General features: G+C 44.9%; 1 protein-coding gene across 4 annotated transcripts in view; it reads right to left on the bottom strand.

The window, feature by feature from the left end:
* Positions 1-24,774, bottom strand: part of UIMC1 (ubiquitin interaction motif containing 1) — a 136,547-nt gene that overhangs the window by 98,482 nt on the left and 13,291 nt on the right. For all 4 annotated transcript variants that reach the window (XM_088465530.1, XM_088465531.1, XM_088465528.1 and 1 more), the window contains exon 2: positions 17,093-17,265. In XM_088465530.1, the coding sequence (XP_088321656.1) occupies positions 17,093-17,254 (162 nt within the window). In that variant the 5' untranslated portion in view covers positions 17,255-17,265. The remainder of the gene's footprint in view (positions 1-17,092; positions 17,266-24,774) is intronic.

Genomic DNA, 24,774 nt, shown 5'->3' with positions numbered 1-24,774 from the left:
ACTTTCACAATCTCCCTGAAATGCTTTTTCAAAAGTAGGCAAGTATGCACAAGAGTGAGCATTAACTTGCAGAAAAGAAATGCTAAAAGGCAGAAGAAAGCCAATAATGTTGACCAAGACAAAAAAAAAAAAGGACCTGCACAGCAGTATTTGTACTCTGTTTTGAAAATAATAAAGTTTTATTCAAAACAGGAAAAGAAATAGCAGTAAATTTGTCCCACAGTAGTGAAATAGAGGAGTATGAGACAAAGGTTTTGCGTTCCCACCCCACAGCCCTGCATTTTTCAATCAGGTCGTTACATTCCAGGATCTAGACAGGAAAGCAGCAGCAAGTTGTGTAAGCTGCAATAACAGAATTTTGTTCCCTCACTTCTCTAGCGCTTTTCTTTTTATGACCCTCTCCGTTTCCATCTTCTCCCTTCCACTATACTCCTATCTTATATCCTCCTCATGCTGTCCAATTTTACCCGCTCTCCTTAGGTGCTATGAGCAGGAGAATCCTCTATCCCTCAGAGGATAAGAAGAGGAACAGTCAAGTTTTCTGTTCACACTTCCCACTTAATTCATAGAGAAGGATTCTGCTACATCTTTTGGTCTGCTATGGTAAAGTGGTGCAGATTTCACACCTGCAGTACCTGTACCTTCATCCAACGTGTGTGAATGGAGATGGAAAAGAGCTTGCACACAAATGCCACTGCTCTGGGCCTGTGTTTGCAGCCACACAAGCTGATAAGTAGAGCTCTCCTAAGCCACTCATTTAACACAATGATGGAAGGGTGGTCACAAATGCACTTTCCAGAAATTTAATTTTTGGGAGCAGCGATTAGCCTCCCACCCCATGGGGCACATGTTCTACAGGTTTGTGCTGGGAAATACTTTTATATGGAGATTGAGTATAGTATTAAAAGTTCCTCTAAATCAGTCATGGTTTGTGAACTTTATATTTTAATACATTTTTGCAAACTTTCAAAACAGGACCCCAACTTTTCAGAAACCAGTCATAAGGCAAAAAAGCTCAAGAACAGGTAAGAGGAACAGTAGGTTGTCCAAGATGCAATAGGGGGGGAAAAAAAAACAAAAAAAACAGCATAGTGTCACTTGTATTTTAATTATTTTAAAGTTCTACAGCGACGACTGCCTAATTGTGTGCGCTTAGATCCTATATAATGTATAAATGTAGGTTACACTGCCTTTTTATTTATTTATTTATTTATATGTATTATTGTGAACCAGTTGACTTCCATAAAGCATTCTCTTCATGTGGAAGATGTAGGACTATAGAGAACACAGTAATTAAAATGTTCTGCAGCTGTGAGAACCTGTGATGAATGTATTACGGACATATCAATATAATCTGTGTGCGATTTTCTCTTACAAAAAAAAAAAAACAACAAACTTGTTTGGTCATGTGGCTGTATAGATAATTAACTGTAATGCAAACTTCATTTAAACCAAAATATCCATACTAATGCACAGAACTTTAGTCTCCAAAACTGAAATGCAATGCTAGAAACAATGGGTGTATTAATATGTAAAACTTTCTCAAATAGCCAAACAAAAGGTTTATGGGACACCATTTTCCTAACCATAAATGGGGTAAATCCATTTAGGTGCAAGTTTGCAAAACAGTTTGTTTTTGAAACTTGCAAACATCGAACTAATGTGCACTCCTTAGAAATGCGAGATACAATTAGAAATGCCTATTCAGGCTACTTGTGGCAGGGGAGTGCAAATTTTCTATAACATTCTAAAATAATCGTGGACTTCAAAAAAAGTGACAACTTCATTAGCAGAATCATGCATGATTCTTTTAGTGGGCATAAGGAAACTACTGGTGGTTTTTAAACATGTCAAATGGCTGATAATTTGAACTTTTTTTTTTAAAAAGCAAATATAAAAAAAAAAAGCAAACTTTGATTAAATCACAAATGAATAAAACAAAAATGAAAGCCTTACCTTGAGAGCTCCTTTTCTTCGAGGTCCATAGGGTCCACGGGGATAATGTGGTTGGAGAGATCCAGGCACCAAACAGTTAAATCTTTCAGCTCCCAGGATGCCTCAGGTCCTGCTCCATATATACCTCACCCCTAGCCACAGAGGAATGTAATTGAAATCCAGACAGTGGCTGCCCGACAGGATCAAAATCCCGACAGAGGCAGATAAGTACCCTAACCTCCCCTTAGTGGTGCCTAACCCCAACCCCCCCCCCCCCTTACCGCTCTCTAAACCTAACCCTCCCGGGGGAGTGCCTAACCACAACCATCCCCCCTAGGGGTGCCTCCTCTCCCAAAACCTAACCCCGTTAAGACTCCCTAATCCTAACCCCCCCCCCCCCCTTCGGCTAACGCTAAAGGCACCCCGGACTTACCTTTGTTTGGGATGTTGTCCCCGGCATTGGGATTATGATGGGAGTTATGACAGGCGTAGAAATATTTACTCCTTAGCCGGCATTCCGCTGTCAAGATTGTGACCGGCGACCTCGCGCCCGCTGGTCATCATGACTACATCCCGCCAAAGGCCTTCAGTTTTGAGAACAAGCCTCAAGGCAGGAGAAGGAAAGAGGAGAAGGAAGAGCTATCATACACCAGAAACTCTTACACAAAATGAGGGAATCGGTGACCGGAAGAAAAATTACCCAATGCAGCCAGGTGTGTCAGGATGGGTGCCCTGTGGACCCTATGGACCTCGAAGAAAAAAAGAAGTTATCAAGGCAAGTCTACCATAACTATAATTTTTTTCTTCAGGGTCCATTGGGATACCATGGGGAAGTCCTAAAGCAGTTCCCCTAGGGTGGGGGACACTCCCGAGCAGAAAGGAGAACTAGTCACCCAAAGGAAGCATCCTGAGAGGCAAAAGTATCAGAACCTAAGAAAAGTGTGGACAGAAGACCACATGGCTGCCTTACACATCTGTTAAGCAGAGGCACCCGGACTAAATGCCCACGATGGCCCTGCCAACCGAGTAGAATGTGCTGTCACCGTGCTTGGGACAGGGAGATCAGCCTGTGAGTACGCCTGAGAGATAGTCATGTGTAGCCATCTCACCAGAGTCTGCTTGTTAACTGGCCATCCTCATTTGTGAAAACCATATAATACAAAAAGAGCATCTAATTTTCTAACAGAGTTTGTGCGCTCCACATAGATACGGAGAGCACGAACTACATCCAGGGAGGCTTCACCTACAGAAAGATCTGGAGCCTGAAAAGCTGGAACTACAATTTCTTCATTCAAATGGAAATGGGACACTACCTTAGGAAGGTAATCCTCCCTTGTACGAAGAACAGCTCTATCCTGGTGAAAAATCAAAAATGGGGAGCGACAAGAGAGCGCTACCAAATCAGAGACTCTGCGTCCAGAAGTGATAGCGAGGAGAAAAAGGGTCTTAGATGTCAACCATTTCAAGTCTACAGAGTCCAGAGGTTCAAATGGGGGAGCTTGTAGCCACTTAAGAACCAAAGACAAATCCCACAGTGCTACTGGTGGAACTAAAGGAGGCTGAACTCGCAGAACTCCTTGAAAAAAATTAACATCTGGTAATGACGCAATCTTCCTCTGGAACCAGACTGCTAGTGCAGAAACCTGCACTTTCAAAGAGGCCAGACGGAGACCCCGGTCTAAACCTGCCTGGAGAAAAGCCAGTACCTTGGAAATCCTAAACACCTTAGGATCATACTTTCTGTGGGAACACCATTGGCCAAAAAAACGCCAAACCCTGTAATAGATGCGGGCAAAGGCAGGCTTTCATGCCCTAAGCATCGTTTGAATTACAGAACTGGAAAAACCTTTTGCTCTTAAGATGGAAGCTTCAAGAGCCACGCCATCAAAGCCAGATGAGGTAAGTCCGGATGCCGGCAGGGACCCTGCATTAGCAGATCCTGCCATAGAGGAAGAGGATACGGACTGTCTATGGAGATTCTGTATATCGGTGAACCAATGACGTCTGGGCCAAACCGGAGCCACTAGTATTACCGTTCCGCCTTCCTGCTTGAATTTCCTGATCACTCATGGGAGGAGGGAAATTGGAAGATACGCCAGCTTGAAGTCCCATCTTACTGCCAGTGCGTCCACAAAGGCTGCTGATGGGTCTCTGGACCTAGACCCGTACCTAGGGACCTTATGGTTGTGGCGTGATGCCATGGGATCTATTTCTGGTAGACCCCATTTGTTTACCAGGAGCTGAAACACTCCCGGATGGAGAGGCCACTCTCCGGCGTGCATGTCCTGGCGACTTAGGAAGTCTGCTTCCCAATTGAGTACTCCCGGTATGAATATTGCAGAGATGGCTGGAAAATGACGTTCTGCCCAAATCATAACCTGTCGTCACCCCTTTCATGGCTGCATAACTTCTAGTGCCTCCCTGATGATTGAGATAGTCTACTGTAGTCGCGTTGTGGGACTGGATCTGGACTGGCCTGCCCTGGAGCAGGTCCTGTGCCATGATAAGTGCTTTGTATACTGCTCGCATTTCCAGAATGTTTATTGGCAGATGGCTTTCTTGATTTATCCATCTTTCCTGAAAGGTATGATGACCTGTCAATGGAGTGAGTAGGATCCTCTTGGACCTTATTAGATGATACTGTCTATTCCATTTGGAGAGAATACATTTTTGCAGAGGCCAGGAATGGAATTGAGCATACCCCACCATGTCGAAGGTGGATACCATTGATCCCAGGACCTGCATCGCTTATAGAACAGTTACCCTTCGCTTGCGTAGTAGTTTGCATACTCTCAATGATAGGGCCACAACCTTGTCCTCTGGTAGAAAGACTCTTTGTACCTGAGAGCCCAGAAGTGCTCCCAGATGTACCATCTGCTGCGTTGGAGAAAGGATTTCTTCCAATTGATGATCCAGCCATGCTTTTGTAGGCAGGCTATAGTCAGATGAAGATGGTATTGTAAAACAACTAGAGTTTGTGCCAATATCAGAAGGTTATCCAGATATGGTAGTATTCTGACTCCCTGACGCCTGAGATAGACCGTCATGACTGCGATTATCTTAGTAAAAATACCTAAGGGTCTGTTGATAGGCCAAAGGGCAGCGCCTGGAATTGGTAATGTTGCTGTAGGACAGTAAACCATAGAAATTGTTGGTGGGATGGCGTAATGGGAACATGCAGATACGCATCCGGAATGTCCAGGGAAACCATAAAGTCCCCAGGTTCCATTGCCAAAATAATTGACCAGAGAGAGAGTTTCCATACGGAACTTGAGTACCCGGATAAATTTGTTAAGGGTTTTTAGATTTAGAATAGGGTGATGAGACCCATTCGGTTTCTGAACCAAAATAGATTGGAATATTTGGTTGGAATAATACCCCTTCCTTGTTAGAACACAGGAACTAGTATTATTACCCCTGCCTGTAGCAGGGAATGAATGGCCTCCTGAAGGGCCACTTTCAGCGCACCTGATGAAGGAATTGTGCTAAAAAACTCTGGAAAGTGAGAGCGTACCCCTGAGAGACCATTTCTTGGACCCAGGCATCTGTTGTTTGATGCCAGCAATCCGCAACTGAAGAAGTCGACCCCCCACCCTGGGATCCTCCACACCATTTAGGTCCACCCCATCAGGCAGAGGGTTTGTCGTACGGCTTAGAAGCTGGACGTCCGGCCGGCCCAAACCTCTTAGTTTGTCTCCTGGTTGTCCTGCGAAAACTAGACTGACTGGAGGAAGACCGTACCTTTGCTCATCCCCGAGGACGAAAAGACCGAAAAGTAAACTGCCTAGACTTCAACTACCTCCCCTAAGCTGAGTCAACCGATCGGGTTTGCTGGCCTCTTGGTAGAAGCGTCTGCTGCCGATCCCCAGCATCAGAAGATAAGGCCCCAGTGGTCTAGTGAGGACGCGGACGCTCCTGGGCCTGACTGCAGCGGCTTCCGATGCATCTCCTATGCTGGAAGCAAGGACTGCCACGAGAGATTCCCTGTAAGCGAGGAATCGCCTTACCTGACATCTCAGTGCGTCCGTTTGCAGTCCAGGTCCCAGCATCGCTGCTAGCACGCTCAGCCGAGACCCACCGGAATCACCAGCTCTATTACTGGTGTTGCGGCCCGGTGGAGGTAGGAGTCGCAGTATATGGGCGGAATTCAATTGTTTTCGCGGCCCGCATCTCCTGTCTAAAGTGACAGGAGTTCACGGGCTGCTATGCAATTGTTCTAGATTTCCGTGCTGATCGCGCCCGACTGGGTGGAATTCAATTGATTCCTGCCCCCATCGCACCCAACGGAGCTATTCAATTCTTGCTCCTGTCAGGCACGATCAGCTGCCAGCGCTACATTTCAGCTCGCAAGCCCCTGGGGGGTGAGAGCTGAAATGTGCGAAAAGTGACATGTTTGGGCGCCCAAACATCACTTTTTGCGATCAAAAATCTAGAACAATTGCATAGCGGCCCGCGATCTCCTGTCACTTTAGACGGGAGATGCGGGCTGCGAAAACAATTGAATTCCGCCCTATGAGTTTTAATTCAGACGCTCAGTACTGCCAACCCAAAAACATAGAAAACATAAAAATAAAAGCTTAACGAAAAAGTTAGTTTGGGGGTAATTTGAGGCCATTTTATTCTAATACCCAAAAATGTCATGTCCTTATTTGGTCAATTAAAAACTCCGCACAATAAAAAAAAAATGGAAGAGAATTAGATTGCAACTGCCATTCGCAATGAGTTCCCTGTGAGAACTGCTTGCCCGCATCAACTCGCACCTAAATGGATTGCCCTCCATTGTCTTTAAGAACAGGTAGAGAACTGGGGATTCTGCCAGTACCTCCTTCTATTATTTAGTGTCACTGAAGAAAGCAAGCAATATCTTGAATATACAGGGGAAAAAAAAATAAATAAATCATCCGACAATCCCCAAAACAATAATCTGGTAAACGTTGGGCAACGGCGACACCTTGAGGAAAGCACGTAAAAAAGCTTTTCCCAGCTGACAGTCGAATATTGTAATTCAGGAAAGCTTCTCTCCAGTGCTCATACGTCTCATTTCTTAAACGGCACAGCTGCCTTCCTGTGTTTATCATTTAATGAATAAGCAATTTAATAATTGCTCTGGCAGACCATTAAAATGCAAACACGGCTTGCCGAGTATATGCATTTTCTTCCCAGAAACTCCCAAGTGCTCCTGTAGCACATTTCATATGCTTAGCAGTTTTCCTGCTATCATATATCAACCTAAATCCTACAGGATTCCAGCTATAAACGGCACAGCTTTCAAATCCTGCAGTTCTTAATCATCTGTGTCGATGGAAATGCAATAGCTGCTCAATGCGATACACATGGCTAAGCAGGATGGGGCAGGGCTTCTAGAGTGTATGGATGGAGTAAAATTCATTACTGTAAGGTAAAGACTAATCTTTGTATGTGAAGCTTGAAAACCCCATCACAGACCCTAGCCATGGTTTTTGTGCAGATAAAGACAGAAAACGTTATCCCCAGTTTATATTATATTCAGTCACATTGTTACTGGCAAGCAAATATCAGTGTGTATGAGCCCAGACTATTAATGCACATCTACACTGGCAATGTATTTACCTCATTCTGAACAGTTAAGCTGGGTACACACTATGTGGTCCATTGCGAATTGGAACGATCGAGCAGATTCCATAGTGTGTACCACCAATGGTGCATGCCCGCAGGTCGTTAATCGCATCATCCCATCTGCTGTGCTGCGCAGTTGGGACAATGCAATGAACACCACAATGTTGCTAACTGCAGCATCAAATAACATTGTGCCGCCCTCCACTGCATTGTGCACTGTGTACAGATGGCGCGTTGTATCGCTCCATCGTGTCGTCCCGTCGCTGGGTACTACATCCTGTAGTGTGGACGCAGCATGATTTATTTCTAACATATGGCTAGCATATAGCAAAATGTATCTTGCTACACTATCATTTTCAGATTCACCAAAAAAAAATAATAATAAACAAACACCTTTCTGGCACTCTTCTTGTTTCCTCTATCACACATGAGTGTCTCAGGCTACATTCTGGAACTCTTCAAATTTTCAGCCTTGATATTTAGAATTTAAAATCTAATATTAGGTGGAATATATGGTGTTAGGAATAAATGGGGAAAAAAAAAAAAATCAAAAACCATTAAATAAACTTCACCTAAAATGTAGTTTTAACCGTTATCGTCCAGCGGGAGCGCGCATCGCTGGTCGTTCATTGCATACAGAGGGATGTTCAAAAAGTAATGCCTAAATGCTCATAACTCTGACAAAGTTTCAAATAAATGTTGCACTTTATTTCAGTTTGTACTTTAATGTCTGCTAACTATATATGTAGTTTTGTTTAGGTAGTCCAAGAAATACCATGGAATCCAAGATGAAACAAAGGGCAGTCATTGATTTTCTGTAAAAATAAAGCTGCAGTGCTACAAAAATCCACAGAAGACTGAAAAAAGTGTATGGTGAGCATACAAATGACTATAGCAATGTCAGAAGGTGGATGAAGCATTTTCAATCGGGAGAATAGTCTGTGTGCGACAAACCTCGTGGTGGCAGACCATCAACTGCAATGACAGCAGAGAAAGACACAGAGTCGATGCCATGATTCAGAAAGACCATTGTGTGACCATCAGAGATTTCAGTGATGAACTGGAGTGTAGCCATAGCACTGTAGAAACACTAATCAAGGATTTGGGATATCGTAAAAAGTGTGTGCTGAATGGGTTCCAAAGCAATTAACCAGGGATCATAAGGCCCAGAGGGTGGAAGTGTGCAATGACCTTCTGACCAACTTTGAAGCCAACCCTGAGATGTTTTTGGAAAATGTCATTGCAGGAGATGAGATCTGGGTATTCCTTTATGACCCTGAAACAAAGGCCCAATCAAAGCAATGGAAACACCCAAGTTCACCTATGCCAAAAAAGTTTAAATCACAGTGATCCGTAAACAAAGTCACGGCCACATTCTTCTGGGATTGCCGAGGTGTTATTCTCATCGATTACTTGGAACAAAACCAAACAGTGATCGATACATTATTACACTTAAGAAGCCATCCACAAAAAAAGGTAAACAATTCGACTGTCAAATGTCATCTTACACCACGACAATGTCAGACCTCACACTTCGATGGCAACATCTGCGGGCACTGCCAAAATGGGGTGGACAATAATGCCACATCCACCATACAGTCCTGATTTGGCCCCTTCTGATTTTCATCTGTTTGGCCCTCTCAAATACTGTCTCCGTGGTCAACATTTTGAAGACATAAAGGTTGTTAAAAATGCCATATGTTCCTGGGTCAAACACCAACCACTGGAATTTTTCCAAAGTGGATTCACAGCTTGGGTTGAGAGGTGGAGAAAATGTTTAAGGGCAGATGGTGAATTTTTTGAGTAGAGTCATTCTGTTACTAAGACTTCAAAGTATTTTACTGCAAATTTTCAAATCTGTATCAATAATAAAATTTCAGTTGTGAGCATTTAGGCATTATTTTTTGAACAACCCTCGTATATCGCTCCGTGTACACGCACCTTAAGTTAATCGTGACAAAACAGAAATTGAAAACAAAGTGAAGGAAAAACAACTTCTCCATCAAAGTCACCCAGTTTGATATAATATTTAAAGGTCACACATGTATTGTTGGATATGTGAATTGCATTCTTCTTACAGTTTGCATAGGAGTCCTTTTACTTTATTGGTCAGTATTGTTTTACTATAGTGTTTGTTATAATTGTAGAGTGCAACGGAGTGTAGATCATAATAATCAGTTTTGGAGAAATGTACACTTTAAAACACAAGCACATTTTCTTCAATCACCATAAAAGACCTTCGTTTAATAGAAGAAAAAAAAAATGAACAGGGACGGGTGACAGGCGACTCTTTAATTGATCAAATATATAAAATGTAGTTTACTTCAGTAATCCAGACATCATAATGATGATGATGATTGGGTCATCAGCATGGGAATATATTATAGTGGACAAGCAGTTGAGCAGGTGCAGATCCACTCTCGTCCCCTAATACTTGGTACAAATGGAGCGGGAAAACCAGATACAACTGGCTAGAAAGAGGATGCAGTGACTGGCCGCATGCCACCAAGAGGACCCTGACGTGCGCCCTTCAGGCATGTCACAATACCCTGCCCTATTGTCACAGTTGCCGTAAGCACTTACTATCTCAACTGTGTCCGCCATCCATACCAATGCAGGCTTTTTAAGTACTACAAGGGGGATTACCCGACTTCAGTGATTACTACATAACAGCTACTTGGAGCCACTAGTGGAGAGTTATGGAGGCCTGCAGCCCAGTCAGCAACCACCACACGCAGGCAGCGAGTCAACCAGTAGTTCTGTAAACGTCCTACTGCTAGACACTGCACTACACCCCAAATCTGGTGACCATCATTTTAATGTGAGCATATTACAATTAACTCAATGCTATTTATTTTGTTGTTGAGCTATTTGTTCCAGAATTCTCCATTCTCCAGGTACTGCTGTCCGTAGATCAGACAGAGCACGGCCATGGCGGTGGTGACCAACCATTAAACTGGGAACACTGGTGAAGGCTCCCACAGTTTTTTTGGGAAAAAAAATATTTTAAAGAGAAAAGTTATTCTTTAAAAAAATAATTAAATGGCAGCAAAGAGCTGTAGAGATCATGGAGCTTGGCAAAAGCTGTAGCTAAGATATGAGAGGAATAAGAATTTAATAAGCAATTCAACTTACAAAAAGGTTATAGAGACTATACTGAGCTGCTGTGGAACTGCACATACCAGCATGCCCTACAAGGTTTAGCACAACCTAATAGCAAAACTGTTGCATGACATACTGGAATATGTAGTCCCACAGCTGATGGAGGGCCACATGTTGAACACCCCTGATCTATAGATATGACCAGTTTTACTATGGGTCCTATATAGTTGCAAAAACTTGCAATGATGTATGCTTCTTGTATTGTTCAAATAGTATTTCAAAACCAGGAAGTTGGCATTCACTTCACACTAGAATCTCTAAAGCTGGGTACACAGGATTGTCCTTCACCTAAATGAAAAAGTTTGAACAAAAACAGAACTCATTACAGTTTGAGTCTCCCATATCCAAATATGCCGAAATACAGATTTTTTTTTTAGCATGGCTGAAAAAGTGAAACCTTTGCTTTTTGATGATTCAAAGTACCGTATATACTCGAGTATAAGCAGACTTTTTCAGCACATTTTTTGTGCTGAAAAAGTACCCCCTCGGCTTATACTCGAGTGAAGTGTAGCGCTAACCCAACGGAGTTCGGTCAGCGCTACACAGCACAAACACACAGCCGCCGGAGCCGGTAGCTGCGTGTTTGGTGTAATCAGCAGCCGCTGAGAGTCTGTCAGACTGTCAGCGGCTGCTGCTGCTCCCACTGCGGGAGCCATCTTCCGGCTCCCGCAGTGGGTAATGGGAGACACATCGTCATGACGACGTCTCTCCCATGCAAAGCGGCCGGAGGAGCGGATAGCAGCGGGACCAGGAGCAGGAGTTGCAGGTAAGTGATTTTTTTATTTTTTATTCTTCTCACGTCTCTCTCTACTGGGGGAGGGGGGGGTTTACGGGACTATAGGGGGCGATTACTACAGGGGGCGCTAAAAAGGGGATTACCACTGGGGGTACTACCAGGGGGGGATTACTACTGGGGGCACTGAAAGGGGGGATTACTACCAGGAGGGATTACTACTGGGGGCACTGAAAGGGGGGATTACCACTGGAGGCACTGAAAGGAGGGATTACCACTGGGTGCACTACCAGGAGGGATTACTACTGGGGGCACAACCAGGGGGAATTACTACTGGGGGCACTACCAGCTGCTGCCATTTACCACACTAGGCTTATACTAGAGTCAATAAGTTTTCCCAGTTTTTTGGGGTAAAAGTAGGTACCTCGGCTTATATTCGGGTCGGCTTATACTCGAGTATATACGGTACATAAACTTTATTTAAGGCACAAAAGTATTAAAAATATTGTATAAAATTACCTTCAAGCTTTGTGTATAAGGTGTATATGAAACATAAATGAATTTCATGTTTGTACACAAAACTATTGAAAATATTGTATAAAATTACCTGCAGGCTGTGTGTATAAGGTGTATATAACACAAATGCATTCTGTGTTTAGATTTAGGTCCCTTTCCCAAGATATTTGATAATGGTATGCAAATATTCAGATATCCAAAATGCCCCTGGTCCCAAACATTTTGGATATGGGAGACTCAACCTGTACTGCCCGCAAATTGGCATTCTAATGTGGACTTTCGATTTCTTTGCTTGCTCACCTAATAACCCTACCTACTCTACTAAAATTCCAGTAATCAAGTGGTGATAAAACTAATAGATACCCAACTTTCTAGGAATAAATGTTCAGACATAATAGGGGAATTCAAATGAATGCAATGTTTGATAGTGCTGGGAATGATTGCACGGCGCTATTCAATTGTCCACATCGCTCCCGGCACTTAAGTCATGAGATGCAGTTTACCGCACCTAATGCCAGGGGTTTAGTCATCGTAAACGGCATTTTCTGACTTAAGTGCCAGATGCGATGCTGTTAGTACATGCGGTTATCCCGCAACTATCAGCACTAGTTCAATCGAATTTCTGCTGTCACCTCATGAGGGTGCAAGCAGAAATATTCAAGTCGCAGGTTCACATTGCAGCTAATTGAATAACTCTGGGCACTTATACCCGATGCTATTAAATATCGCATTGAATTGAATTCCCCCCCATTGCAGAGCCGGCCCTAACCAATTTGGTGCCCTAGGCTAGATTTTGGCTGGTGCCCCCAGCAGATAATCCCAGGCTCTCCCTGCACAGCACGCTGCTGTAACTAAAGAAAAAAGGGACAGGTTTTAGGGGGGAAAGTCGTTTATACCCCCACCTCAGAATGCATTCTATAGGGCACATTCTCCCCTTACGTCACCTCTCACCCAACACACCTACACCTCACCCAGCACATCACCCCTCAACTAGCTCCCCTCTCCCAGCACCCTTCATCGCACGGATTACAGCCCAGCAACCAGCACTCCTCTCCCAGCACAGCACCATGCTCATAGCAGTGTAATATCCCCCTGGGCTCCCACTACCAATATGTCTTCCTTTCTCCCAATAGCAGTGTCATTAGCACCCTGAGCCACCACCTGCAGGGTCGGCCCTAGCCAAATTTGTTTGGTAAGCAAATATATTTACTGGTACCACTAGGTGTATTGTTGCGCGCCTAAAGCGCCCCCTAATTTTTTTCGGATGTGCATGATCTCGTGAGTAAACCCATGAACCACACTCTTATTTTTGTCACGCTGGATGCATACCCAGCACTCCGGGAGCTGCTCCACATGCTCCCAGTCCCTCTCTCCAGCGAATAGATGTGGCGCAGCATTTATTCACCGCTTGCTCAAAGCAGCTACCCAGCTTTTATTTCTAGTGAGGATAGATGTGGCTACTATGCAGGTGTATGCAAGTCACCCATTCTCTCTCACACACACAGCAGTCACCCATTCTCTCTCTCACACACACAGCAGTCACCCATTCTCTCTCTCACACACACAGCAGTCACCCATTCTCTCTTACACACACAGTAATCAGACATTGTCACACAGGGGTAATATATAGTAAAACCACACCATTATCATTATAAGCCCAGTGCCACTGAGTCAGACTCAGACACGTCTGTCACTGACACACTGTGTTAACAAATTTTCAGCATGTCAGCCATCCCAGTGCCAGGAGGGACTTGATTACTGACGGTGACGGCCAGCCCAGGAGGGTGGTGCAGCCGACTGCCGCGTCAGCCAGCAGCAATGACAACATCAAGATGGCCACCAGCATCAATGATCCTTCCCCAGACAAGGGGGGGTGGCTCCTGTCCCCCTCTCCCACACTACGTTGTCCAGCCCCAACACTGTTCAACACACATGATGTCACGTCGCTCCCTACAAGCAAAGGGTCCATTACAAGTGCGGTGCAGCTGTGTCACAGTAACAGTCTGCCCGCGGCCCACCTCAGCTGCTGGCTGCCTTGTTGTGGCCTACATAATAAATTAGCATGGTCGCAACCAGCGCTCCCACCTCAGCTGCGTACCATGCGTAATTGTAGAACCGACCATGACTACCCATGTGTCTCTGCCTCATGTACCAACCCCCCCAATAGCACTGTCATCAACCCTGAGCTCCATAACCCCCTTGTCTCTGCCTCCACATCCTACCTATAACAGTCATCAGCCCTCTGAGCCCCCACTCCTCATATGTATCTGCCTCCCACTCCCATAGCACTGTCATGAGCCCCTACTTACCATCTGCCTCCCCTCCACCCAGCTCTTACCTTTATTCTAAATGGCTGGGGCAGGGCAGGGTCTTGCAGCTCCAGGAGCCTTGCCTGGCTTATCTTGCAACTGCTCACAGTGCGGTTCCAGTGCTCACTGCTCAGCGTCAAATCAGGCAGAAATGAAAGTGAAAGTAAAACTCTCTGCCTGTGAGAGTCTGAGCACTGCTCTGTGTGCTGCTGCTGTAGCGTCCTGATCTCTCCTGCTGGGTGGCTGGGATCGCTGTGCTAGCGATCACTGACAGCCACCAAAGGAAAAGAAAATCTACCACCCTAGGCTTGGGATGCCCCTCGGCATTCCAGGTGCCTCTATTATGCCTAGGACCCGGTCCTGCCCCATTGTCACATGCACACTCAATCTTGAGATGTTGCATGAACATTTGTATGTGGTGGAAACCATACATCCTAATGGAGCAGTGCAAACTGCAAGCCAAATCAAGACTAAAACCTCTGAACTGTCAAACTTCAAAATAATTTTATAAAGAGCATCGTGAAATTCTGTTCAGTGTACATTCAACAAGAAAAGCAAGTATTTTCTGCATGCGGAACATTTGTAATTATTTCACTACCGGTACTTTTAATGAAGCCAATTAAGCATATAAATGCCTTAACAGATATGCGTTAGAAGGACAATTATTTAAAATCGTCTTATATTAAATCATGGTCTAACAACTCTCCTTATTTAAGCAATACAAAACAAAGGAGTTATAAATTCTCATTGATCATATAAGAAACATGTACATCCTTCTGCAATAGAAATGAGATACAAGATGACAGTGTCAAGGAGAACAAATGTATTGTGGTGAACATCTGCTCAATTACACAAAACACAAATGCTGCAATTACTTACATGTTTCATTGACGCCTGATACTTTGAAACACTAATCAGCTGTAAGCAATCTTATCTGGCTACAGAAACAGGAGGGGACTAGTGGAACACTTTAGAAAAGTAACTTGTAAGGTAATTGTATTCTAAATGCAGCTTTCATCATTTCCATAAAGCTTCTACCTAGTAAAAGTAGGGATGGGAAGGTGAGCAGGATAACTTTTTGCCTAGTTTTAATAAGTGGTAGTGCAGTTTTAAAGGATTGTTTTATTTCAAACTGTATTATTGTATACAAGGTGTACTGAAGAACAAACCTATGCACTGGACTCAAGATATGAACACAGAACGCAGAATTTTCTTGGGTTCACTCAGTGATGCATATCATTACTGTCCAAGCGGACTTTAAGAGCCTGATTCTGAGTCAGTCACAGACACATCTTTTGCCGCAATTGCGTCTTAGGCTACTTTCAAGGCAGATTTTCTAAATACTGAGAGGCCGCTTGCAGCTGTGTAAATCCATCTCGGTGGTCTTTAGACTCACCATCGAAACGTACACCAGCCCAATGGCAGGTGCATTTCTCCATCTGAACATGGCAGAGTATGTGAGCAACTGTGCAGCTTTAGATGCAGACAAATTTGTTCTGCATTTTGGTGAGAAACAACACGGTACTTAAAACATCTGCAACTTTGAATGAGGCACTATATGCTGATAGAAAAACACCTTTTAACAAAAAACCAGTGAAAAATATGTTTATTTTGGAAAAATGTTTATGCAACCTTCGTGTACACTACAGTAGAGTAGATGGCACTTGCCCGTGCTCCAATTGACTATTAGCACAGACAACTTTGTGGTGAAATCCTAGACTAGCGATTCACTGTAAAGCCAGATCTTTGAGCTCAATGCGAAGATCACAAACTGTAAATTGCAGTAAGCATATGTATTTTGTTTTTGTATATAAACTGAAACAAGTGGCAAATGCCCAGTTGGAAACTGACCTATGTTGCCTAAAGAGTTGAAAACATCATTAAGACGCTGGACAAAATTAACACATTATAGTGTTCACACTAGGTCGGGCGGCAGGCAGGTCGGCGGACATAAAGCTAGGACACATTCGCGTGCGCCGAGGGTGCGCGAAAAGGGTCCGTGGTCAATGGGAAGGGGGCGTGGCTTTATGACGCGTCCCTTTTCGGCACTTTTGGAGGCATGCCTGGCACCTACGGCCATGCCGGGCAGCCCCCAAGCGCCGCGGTAACTGAATGGATGCCGGACGCATGTGCCCGGCGTCCATTCACCGGTGGTGACTGTCGCTCTGCCGTTTTCCCCACCCGCAGGACATTGCAGCCAGCGGGTGGAGGACAGAACCCACCGGCTGTTCAGCGTGGCGCCACTGGAGGGCAGGGTGCTTTCTGCCCTTCAGAAATAGGGAAGGGCGCAGCACCCCGCTGAAACAGCCTAGCGGGAACGCTACATTACAGTCACTGCTACACAACACAATCCCCTCCTATCAAGTAGATTTTACAATTTTGTAATAAAGGCCAAGAAAACCGCAAAAGAGGACCTTCAGGCTTATTGCAAGCCAACAAAATTCTAATGCAAGCTTGGACCAATTTATAGAAAAGGAGCCAGTAATTTTGTAATGCAGTTTGTGAACAGCAGGTAGGTTTATGAAAGATCATAACTTGGAGCAGAACAAAAGCAATAGGATATTGTGAAGTAGTGTTCAATCATTTGAACTGTGAAAGAAAAGTATAATTCAATAGGCTATATTTAAAAGAACAGTACAAAGTAAGTATCTGCCCTTTAGATTGCAAGCACTTTGTGTAAATATTAAAATTATTATAAAAACAAAAAACCAAAACACACTTTTTATAATGCTCTGTATGCATTACTTACTTTATAATGAGCATCAGAACATCTCTGTTCTTCTTTTTTATTTTTAAAGCGCCAACACATAAGTCAAGTCAATGTTATCTCCAGACTACATACCTCATCATCACTATCAGATATCACAATAGATTGTCCTTCATCATAAGTCCTATTTTCAAAACCAACATTGATCCTATATTCTGAACAGTCATCATCCTCTTCTGCGACGTATTGGTTACCAGCTCCGTCCAAGCGGCTCTTCTGTTTCTTGCGACGATGCATAGTAATGGCCACTTAATAAATAAAAAGACAAAAAAAAAATCGTTGATGTAAGACCTATAATAACTTTATATATGTTAAATAATAAATACAATCCACAAGACAACATAATAAATATGTATTTTGATTACCTAGCCGTCCTCACCAGTGAAGTCAATGGTGGGAACAGTTCATTGGCTGAGAGAGGCAGAGGCTCGCCTCTCTTAGCCAATGAACGCTCAGCAGCGGCATTTATATGGAGAAATGCAGCGGTTAAGGGTGGTACTTCCCAAATGATAGCTCAGACGACGGTACTTATGTTCGTGGATCGGGAATTGTGGTTTTTTTGTTTTAGGAAGACTCTTGATGCCTACATGGACTGAAGAGGACGTGATCGACGCCCTACATGGACTGAAGAGGACTTGATCTATGCTAGGAATAGGCGAATATGGACTTTTTTTTTTTTTTTTTTTTACAGGTGTCGTGGATTCTACTGGACAAGGGGACGTGAATGGCTACAGGGATTCTAGGTGAGTATGTGTGAATGTGAGTGTGCATGTATGTTTTAATAAGATTATACTGTCACGGTGTGTGCAGTGATCGCAAATACGCACTATAGTGCGTATTTTATCCTGTTTTGAGGACCAAGGACTCACTTTTCCATAATGGGTGGGTCCCCGGGGACGCGCTACGCTGCAGCCAATCCCTGGCTGCTAAATAAGACTAATGTATCCTGGTCCAGCTGCAGTCTATAAAAAGCGGAGGTGGAGCCATGCAGCGAATTTAGCAGCAGTACTACAGGCAAGGGCGTAGCTCCTGCTCCGAGCATGGACACTGTCAGAGGGTGCCGCCTGGAGGGATTAGTTTTGGGTTCCCTCCCTTCCCCCTCCATACCTCACAGTTACTAATAGGCTGCCAGGGACTGTTCACTGGAAGAATTTAGATTAGATTAATTGATGGGGCGCCGACGGGAGCGCCCCCTTTCACAACACATCTCTGACCGGCGCATCATGTAGCCTCATTATTGCATGCACAGCGGAGCCTTACAGCACAGTGGCATAAACCCGCCCACTGACCTCACAGCCAATCTCACGGAGAAACTTCTGATGGAGTGTATTGAGCTCTCTGCTTGGCACGCCCCCTGTCAGAACCTTCACTACTGTCTTGAGCCACTGACAGTCGAGCTAAGCAATCCAACCCCTTCCTGCTCCTCGCGTCGCTCTCGCTCTTCTCCCTGCAGCATTACAGGTAGGCAGCAGCTACAGTATATCCATCAATGCTGACAGATGGGGGTAATAGTAGCTCCCAGTACTTCCCTACCAAGGTACCATTACAATAACTAATGCAGTGCATGGTCATCTTATTGCTGTGCAAGTAGCAGTCCCTAGCCAGTTTACTGGAAGCTCTGGCTGCTGTTGTAATTGACACCAGGACTGAGGCTGCATGCTGGGGTGCTTGGCTGACATGCACTGTACCTCAGCACAAAGCTGATCTGAAACTGTAATACACACTTGTAGGATTGAACCATGGTTACTTATACATTGCTCTCTCTTAATATGTAATCCGTTTTGGTAGATCACTAAAAGGAATATACCACAACATAAAGGGGAAGAACTGTATTTATGCACTGGCTGTTGGCATATACAGTAGTTATGTATGGACAGTGTTGCCATACTCATGTATTGGTACTGGCTACCAGCATAAAGAATGTACTGCTATAGTCATGTATGGGCATTGGTTGCTGTTACAGGCTAAATCTAGTTTAGAGATAGTAGCCCCAGAGATAGATCAATAGGTAGGTACATAGAAACTGGAGGAGGGAAAGAAGGGGGGTGTAATACCCACCTGCTCCGGGTGCCACTGCTTCACACTACTACTCTGACTACAGGGACATGATGTGGCTCCCTGACCCGGCGTGAAGATGGCCCCTGCACCCAGAGTACTGCAGACTGCGGGAGGCTTCAGAAGTCTATGTTCTCTGGCGTGGCTGCACTGACAGGAGGATTTAAGCAAGTCACAGAGGGTCCGGGCTTGGTGCTGTGGGGTTAGCGTGTGGCTGTGTCTGATGCTGTGGCGGGGCTGAGGATAACTTCCTGCGGCTACTGCTAACAGTGAGGTGTTGCAGGTGGGCATGCGGGGTGCCAGAATGGTGTACTACGGTTTGGCAAACAATAGTGGGGGGAGGGGGGCTGGCTGCTACTAATACTTTAAGTTGCAATCTACTCTTAGCCCCTCTACCCCCAGCACTGCCTAACCCCAACCACCTCCTTACCCCCAGGACTGCCCCAGCTGCTATCTACCCTTCCCCCCTCCCTACCTCTAGTACTGCCTGCCCCAACCCCATCCTTGCCCCCCAGTACTGCACCGGCTGCTTTCTGCCCTTGCTCTCTCCCTATCTCCAGAACCGCCTGCCCGTAGACCCCCCCTCCCCCCAACACTGTTGTAACTGCTGTCTGCACTTCCTTCCTACCGCCTGTCCCAACCTACTCCTTGCCCCCAGTACTGCCCCAGCTGCTATCTACCCTCTACCCCTAACACTGTAGGCCCTTACTCCTCTCTACCCCCAGCTCTACCCCAACTTTTCCCTAGCTCTACCCCAACTGCTGCTTGCCCTTAACCCCCTCTACCCAAACTGCTACAGGCCCCCCTGCGCTGTCCCAACTGCTGCCTGCCCTCACCCCCCCATAATATGTGATGGGACCCAAAAACAGTGGAGTAGGACCCACATTTTTTAAAGTGAGGGGTTCCTGGGACCCACAATTTTTTTTGCTCAGCGCGATCACTGGTGTGTCTCTTGTGGTTATTTTAATATTTCTTTTGAAGGTGAATTAGAGGTACCAGCAGGCCCTTAATGCCCCACATGTTGGTACTTGTGGTTCTACAAGTACCAGCATGCGCGGGAGGCTTGCTGGGACCTGTAGTTCTCCAGCAAGAGACAATATTATTACACCTATTTATTAATTTTTGCACACACTATACACAATCAACCCGGCACCAACCGGCCAGGGGTGCAGGGGATAGCCCACATCTATCATCCCAGGCCTGGGGTGCCCTGGAGAGGGGGGACCCCTTTATTGTGGTGGTCCCCACCTCCCCAGTGATACCTGGCCTGGGCTGACTAGCGGTCAGGTGTATTGCATTAGAAGGCTGGATAGCCTTGACTGGAGTGCCCTATCTCATAAGTGCCCTATTTTAAAAGTGCCAATTACATTTTACATCAATTATTGGCGTTATATCAGCGTTAAACAGAAGTGAAACCCACCGATCTACAAACAACCAACCACCCAAACATTAATTGGACAAAGTGGGATGAACAATTGTGAGTTCACATTCTCCATACTGCAAGATATTGTGGATAACATAACCAGGACTTTCATTACTGAATTCCCTGTTTGGTGGCTACATAAACCTGGTGCCTCCCTTGCTACTATTTGTGCTGGCTCTGTGCTTTACATATAATCCTAATGCATACTTATCTGTGTTAATGTCAGTATACCTCTATAATAATGTACTTTTACCTTAGCTCTTTTTCTAAGAGGGGTATTCAATATGAAACGGAAGTTAACGTTTCATATCGGAGTTTTTACCTGCGTTAAAGTATCGGGCGCACTCCCGCTTATCCCCGTATTCAATATAAAATTAACGAAAACGGGAAACTCCGAAGTTGGATTTGCGTAAAGTTACAATTTTTTAAAGGAAAAATTCGTAAGACCCCCTAAAGTTGTAAAAACAAGGGGGAACACTATGGGTACCCCTGTTTTAGCCTTTAAATGAAAGTCGGGGATTTAAATAGCCGCAGCAGGTGTTTTTTTCCCGACATTGAAGAAGTGTTGCAGAAGAGCACTTAGGTTATTTTTTTCGTTTTTTAAAGTGGTCCCATCAAATTTGGGGTACATGAAAATGGGTACTAGCATATTTTTAAGTCCCTAAAGTCCATTTTAAAAATTCTGCATTTGTGCACCTGCCGCTATAATTCTATTCTTCAAAACACCTGCCGCATAGTTGCAGAATAGCCCTGAACCTATTTCCCTATTGTTATACAATTTTTACCCAATTTTTTAATTAATTTTTTGGGGTGTCCCTATTTTTTTTTAAAACTTTTTTTTGACACAGTTCTTTCTGCATTCCCAGGGGTGCAGGCTATTTTTTTTTTAAGCCTGCACCCCTAAACCGCAATTCTGCACTTTTTTTCGACACCCATTCAATGATGAAAAGTTATCCCCGTTTTTTATCAAAGACTTTTCAAAACTGCGATAAGTCTTTGAAATTGAATACGGTGTAAAAGTAAAACCTGCGATAATGACGTCATACCTCGATGTTTTCGCTCCCATATTGAATACCCCTGTAAGTCTTATATTATCTAGCTCCAACCACTGTCTATTTTATCATTTAATTTCTGCTCTCACCAAATCTCCACTTTTATTATACTCAATAATAAACTTTTGATTTACTGACACATTTTTCCCACACTGTAATCTTACTTGCATTTCTGGAAAGCTGCACTCTTACATTCTTTCTTCATTCCTACTTTCAACTTTTTCTTCCCCTATTTACATCATCCTTACCATTACCATATTTTCTTCAACTCCCACCTTCACTCAGTGTCTACCCAATCTTTTGTTCTGCCCCTTGCTTCCACCTTTATCCTTTCCCCCCTTGTCTCCTCCACTTTCTCTTCTTCCCCACCATCTTCTCCCATTACTCCACTTTCAATCTCTTATACTCCACCGGGGTCCTTCTACCTCACTGCTAATCCGTCTTCCCACCCCCCTCTCCATGCCATTTCACCCCACATCCATCCATCCTGCCCACCCTCTACTGGCTCCCTTTCTAGCACTGGAGTCTGCACCATCGCTACACTCTATTCATCTTGGTCCCCCAAATTATTCTCACCTCCACGCTACAGCAACCCTAATAATCTCATTCAAATCTCTCCAACAAACTTTGTCCCTCTATCCTGTGCCCTCTGGAATGCCAGTTCAGTCTGTAATAAACTGATCCCAACCCATGACCTTTTCATCTCCAACTCCCTGAATCTCCTAGCCATTACTGAAACCTGGATTTTACCCTCTGACACCACTTCTCCTGCAGCTCTCTCCTCTGGGGGCTTCACCTTTTCCCACACCCCACGACCTGGGGGTTGCCATGGTGTTGGGGTCCTTCTGTCCCCTGGTTACTCATACCAACCCATTCCCTCTGAACCATCCCTTACATTCTCTACATTTGAAGTCCATGCTATACGCCTCTTCCACCCAGTACACCTCCAAGTAGCTGTCATTTACTGTCCCCATGGCCCTCCCTCCAAGTTCCTTGACAACTTGCTTCCTGCCTTCCTCACTTTCTCTCCTCAAACCTTTCCTCCATTATCCTAGGTGACTTCAATATTCCAAATTATATCCCCACAGAATCCTCTGCCTCCAAACTCCTCACCCTCACATCTTCACTTGGTCTCTCCCAATGGACCTCCTCACCCTCCCATGTGAGTGGCCATTTGCTTGATCTGGTCTTCACTCACCGGTGTGATATTTCTGATCACTCCAATTCCCCATTCCCATTCTGACCATCACCTTCTCTTTTAACCTATCCCTCTCTCCTTCCCCTCCTCTTCCTCCAAAAGCCACCATTACTAAGCGTAACATTGACGCTATCAACACAGTTTCCTTTTCTTCCCTGCTTGACTCACTTCTCTGCCCTATCCTCCCTCTCTCCTGCCCTGAACAAGCCACTTCCCTATACAACGCCTCCCTTACTTCTGCTCTGGACTCTGTTGCTCCGGCAATCACTACTCACACTCGCAGATCTACTCCTCAACCCTGGCATTCCAAATGCACCAGATACACGCAAAAGTGTTCTCGAACCGCCGAGCGACAGTGGAGAAGATCACGCTCTAAGGCAGATTTTCTCCATTTCAAATTTATGCTCTCATCCTATAGTGCTGCTCTCTCCCTCTCTAAACAGTCACATATCAAAATCCTCATCTCCTCTCAGTCCTCTAATCCCCAGCATCTCTTCACCACTCTCAACTCCCTCCTTCGCCCACCCCCTCCTACCCTCCTTGCTCTCTGCCCTTGACTTTGCTGCCTACTTTACATATAAAATTGATTCCATATGAAGGACATCATATCCAACCAGTGCCCCAGCTCTCAACCTCCTCCTTTCCCACATCACCCCTCCCCATCAACTTTACCAACTCTAACATCCTTCTCCCCTGTATCTGGAAAGGAAGTCATGGCCCTCATCTGGTCCTCCCCCCTTGATCCTATACCCTCCAGCCTCCTCCGCTTCCTCTCTCTTTCTGCCTGCTCCCATTTTGTCCACCTTATTAACCTCTCCCTCTCTTCTGGAACTGTTCCTTCTGCATTCAAGGATGCCCTTGTCTCCCCCATTCTTAAAAAAAAAAAATCTACCGTTGATCCTAACCTTCTTGCTAACTACCGACCCATCTCCACTCCCTTTTGCCTCCAAACTCCTTGAGCGGATTGTCTACAACCGCCTTACCACTTTTCTTTCCTCCCACTCCCTCCTTGACCCTTTTCAGTCCGGCTTCCGTTCTCTCCACTCCACTGAAACTGCCCTCACGAAAGTCAGCAATGACCTCCTTGCTGCCAAATCCAAAGGCCACTACTCTCTTCTCCTTGCTCTCTCTGCTGCATATCCTTCACTCCCTTGGTCTACGTGACACTGTCCTCACCTGGCTGTCCTACTTCTCTGACCGATCTTTCTCAGTTTCCTCTCATGACTCCTCTTCCCCCCCCACAGCCTCTTACAGTAGCTGTTCCCAAAGGTTCTGTTCTTGGACCTCTCCTATTCTCCCTCTATACTTCCTCTCTAGGTGAACTCATCAGCTCTTTTGACCTCTATTATCATCTCTATGCTGATGATACTCAAATCTACCTTTCCTCCCTTGATCTCCCCCCCTCTCTTCTGACTCATATCTCCAACTGTCTCTCTGCTATCTCTTCCTGGATGTCCCAGCGATTTCTTAAGCTTAATATGTCCAAGACAGAGCTGATAGTCTTACCACTCTCCCGCTTAACTTCACTTCCCACTATTTCTTTATCAATTGATGGAATAACTATCTCATCTAGTCCCAAGGTGCGCTGTCTTGGAGTTATCCTGGACTCATCCCTCTCCTTCAAACCACATATCCAGAATCTTTCATAGTCCTGTACTTTCCATCTCAAAAATATTTCTAATATCAGACCCCATCTCATCCAGGATGCTACTAAAACCCTCATACACTCACTGGTCATCTCCAGATTGGACTACTGTAACCTCCTCCTATCTGGCCTCCCCAAATCCCATCTCTCTCCTCTCCAGTCTATCCTTAATGCTGCTGCACGGCTTATCTTCCTCTCCAAATGCTCTGCATCTGCCTCACCTCTCCTACAAGCCCTCCACTGGCTCCCCTTCCCTTTTAGAACCCAATTTAAGGTTCTCACGCTCGCTTACAAAGCCCTCACCCGATCTTCTCCCATATACATCTCTGATCTTATCTCCCCTCACTCTCCTCTCTCTTCATTCAACTAATGCACGCCGCCTTT

Source organism: Taudactylus pleione, unplaced genomic scaffold (genome assembly GCF_031769625.1).
Source record: "Taudactylus pleione unplaced genomic scaffold, aTauple2 ptg001990l, whole genome shotgun sequence".
NCBI lineage: Eukaryota > Metazoa > Chordata > Amphibia > Anura > Myobatrachidae > Taudactylus > Taudactylus pleione.
The sequence above is the reverse complement of the archived record's forward strand: the minus strand, read 5'-3'. Positions and strand labels throughout refer to the sequence as shown.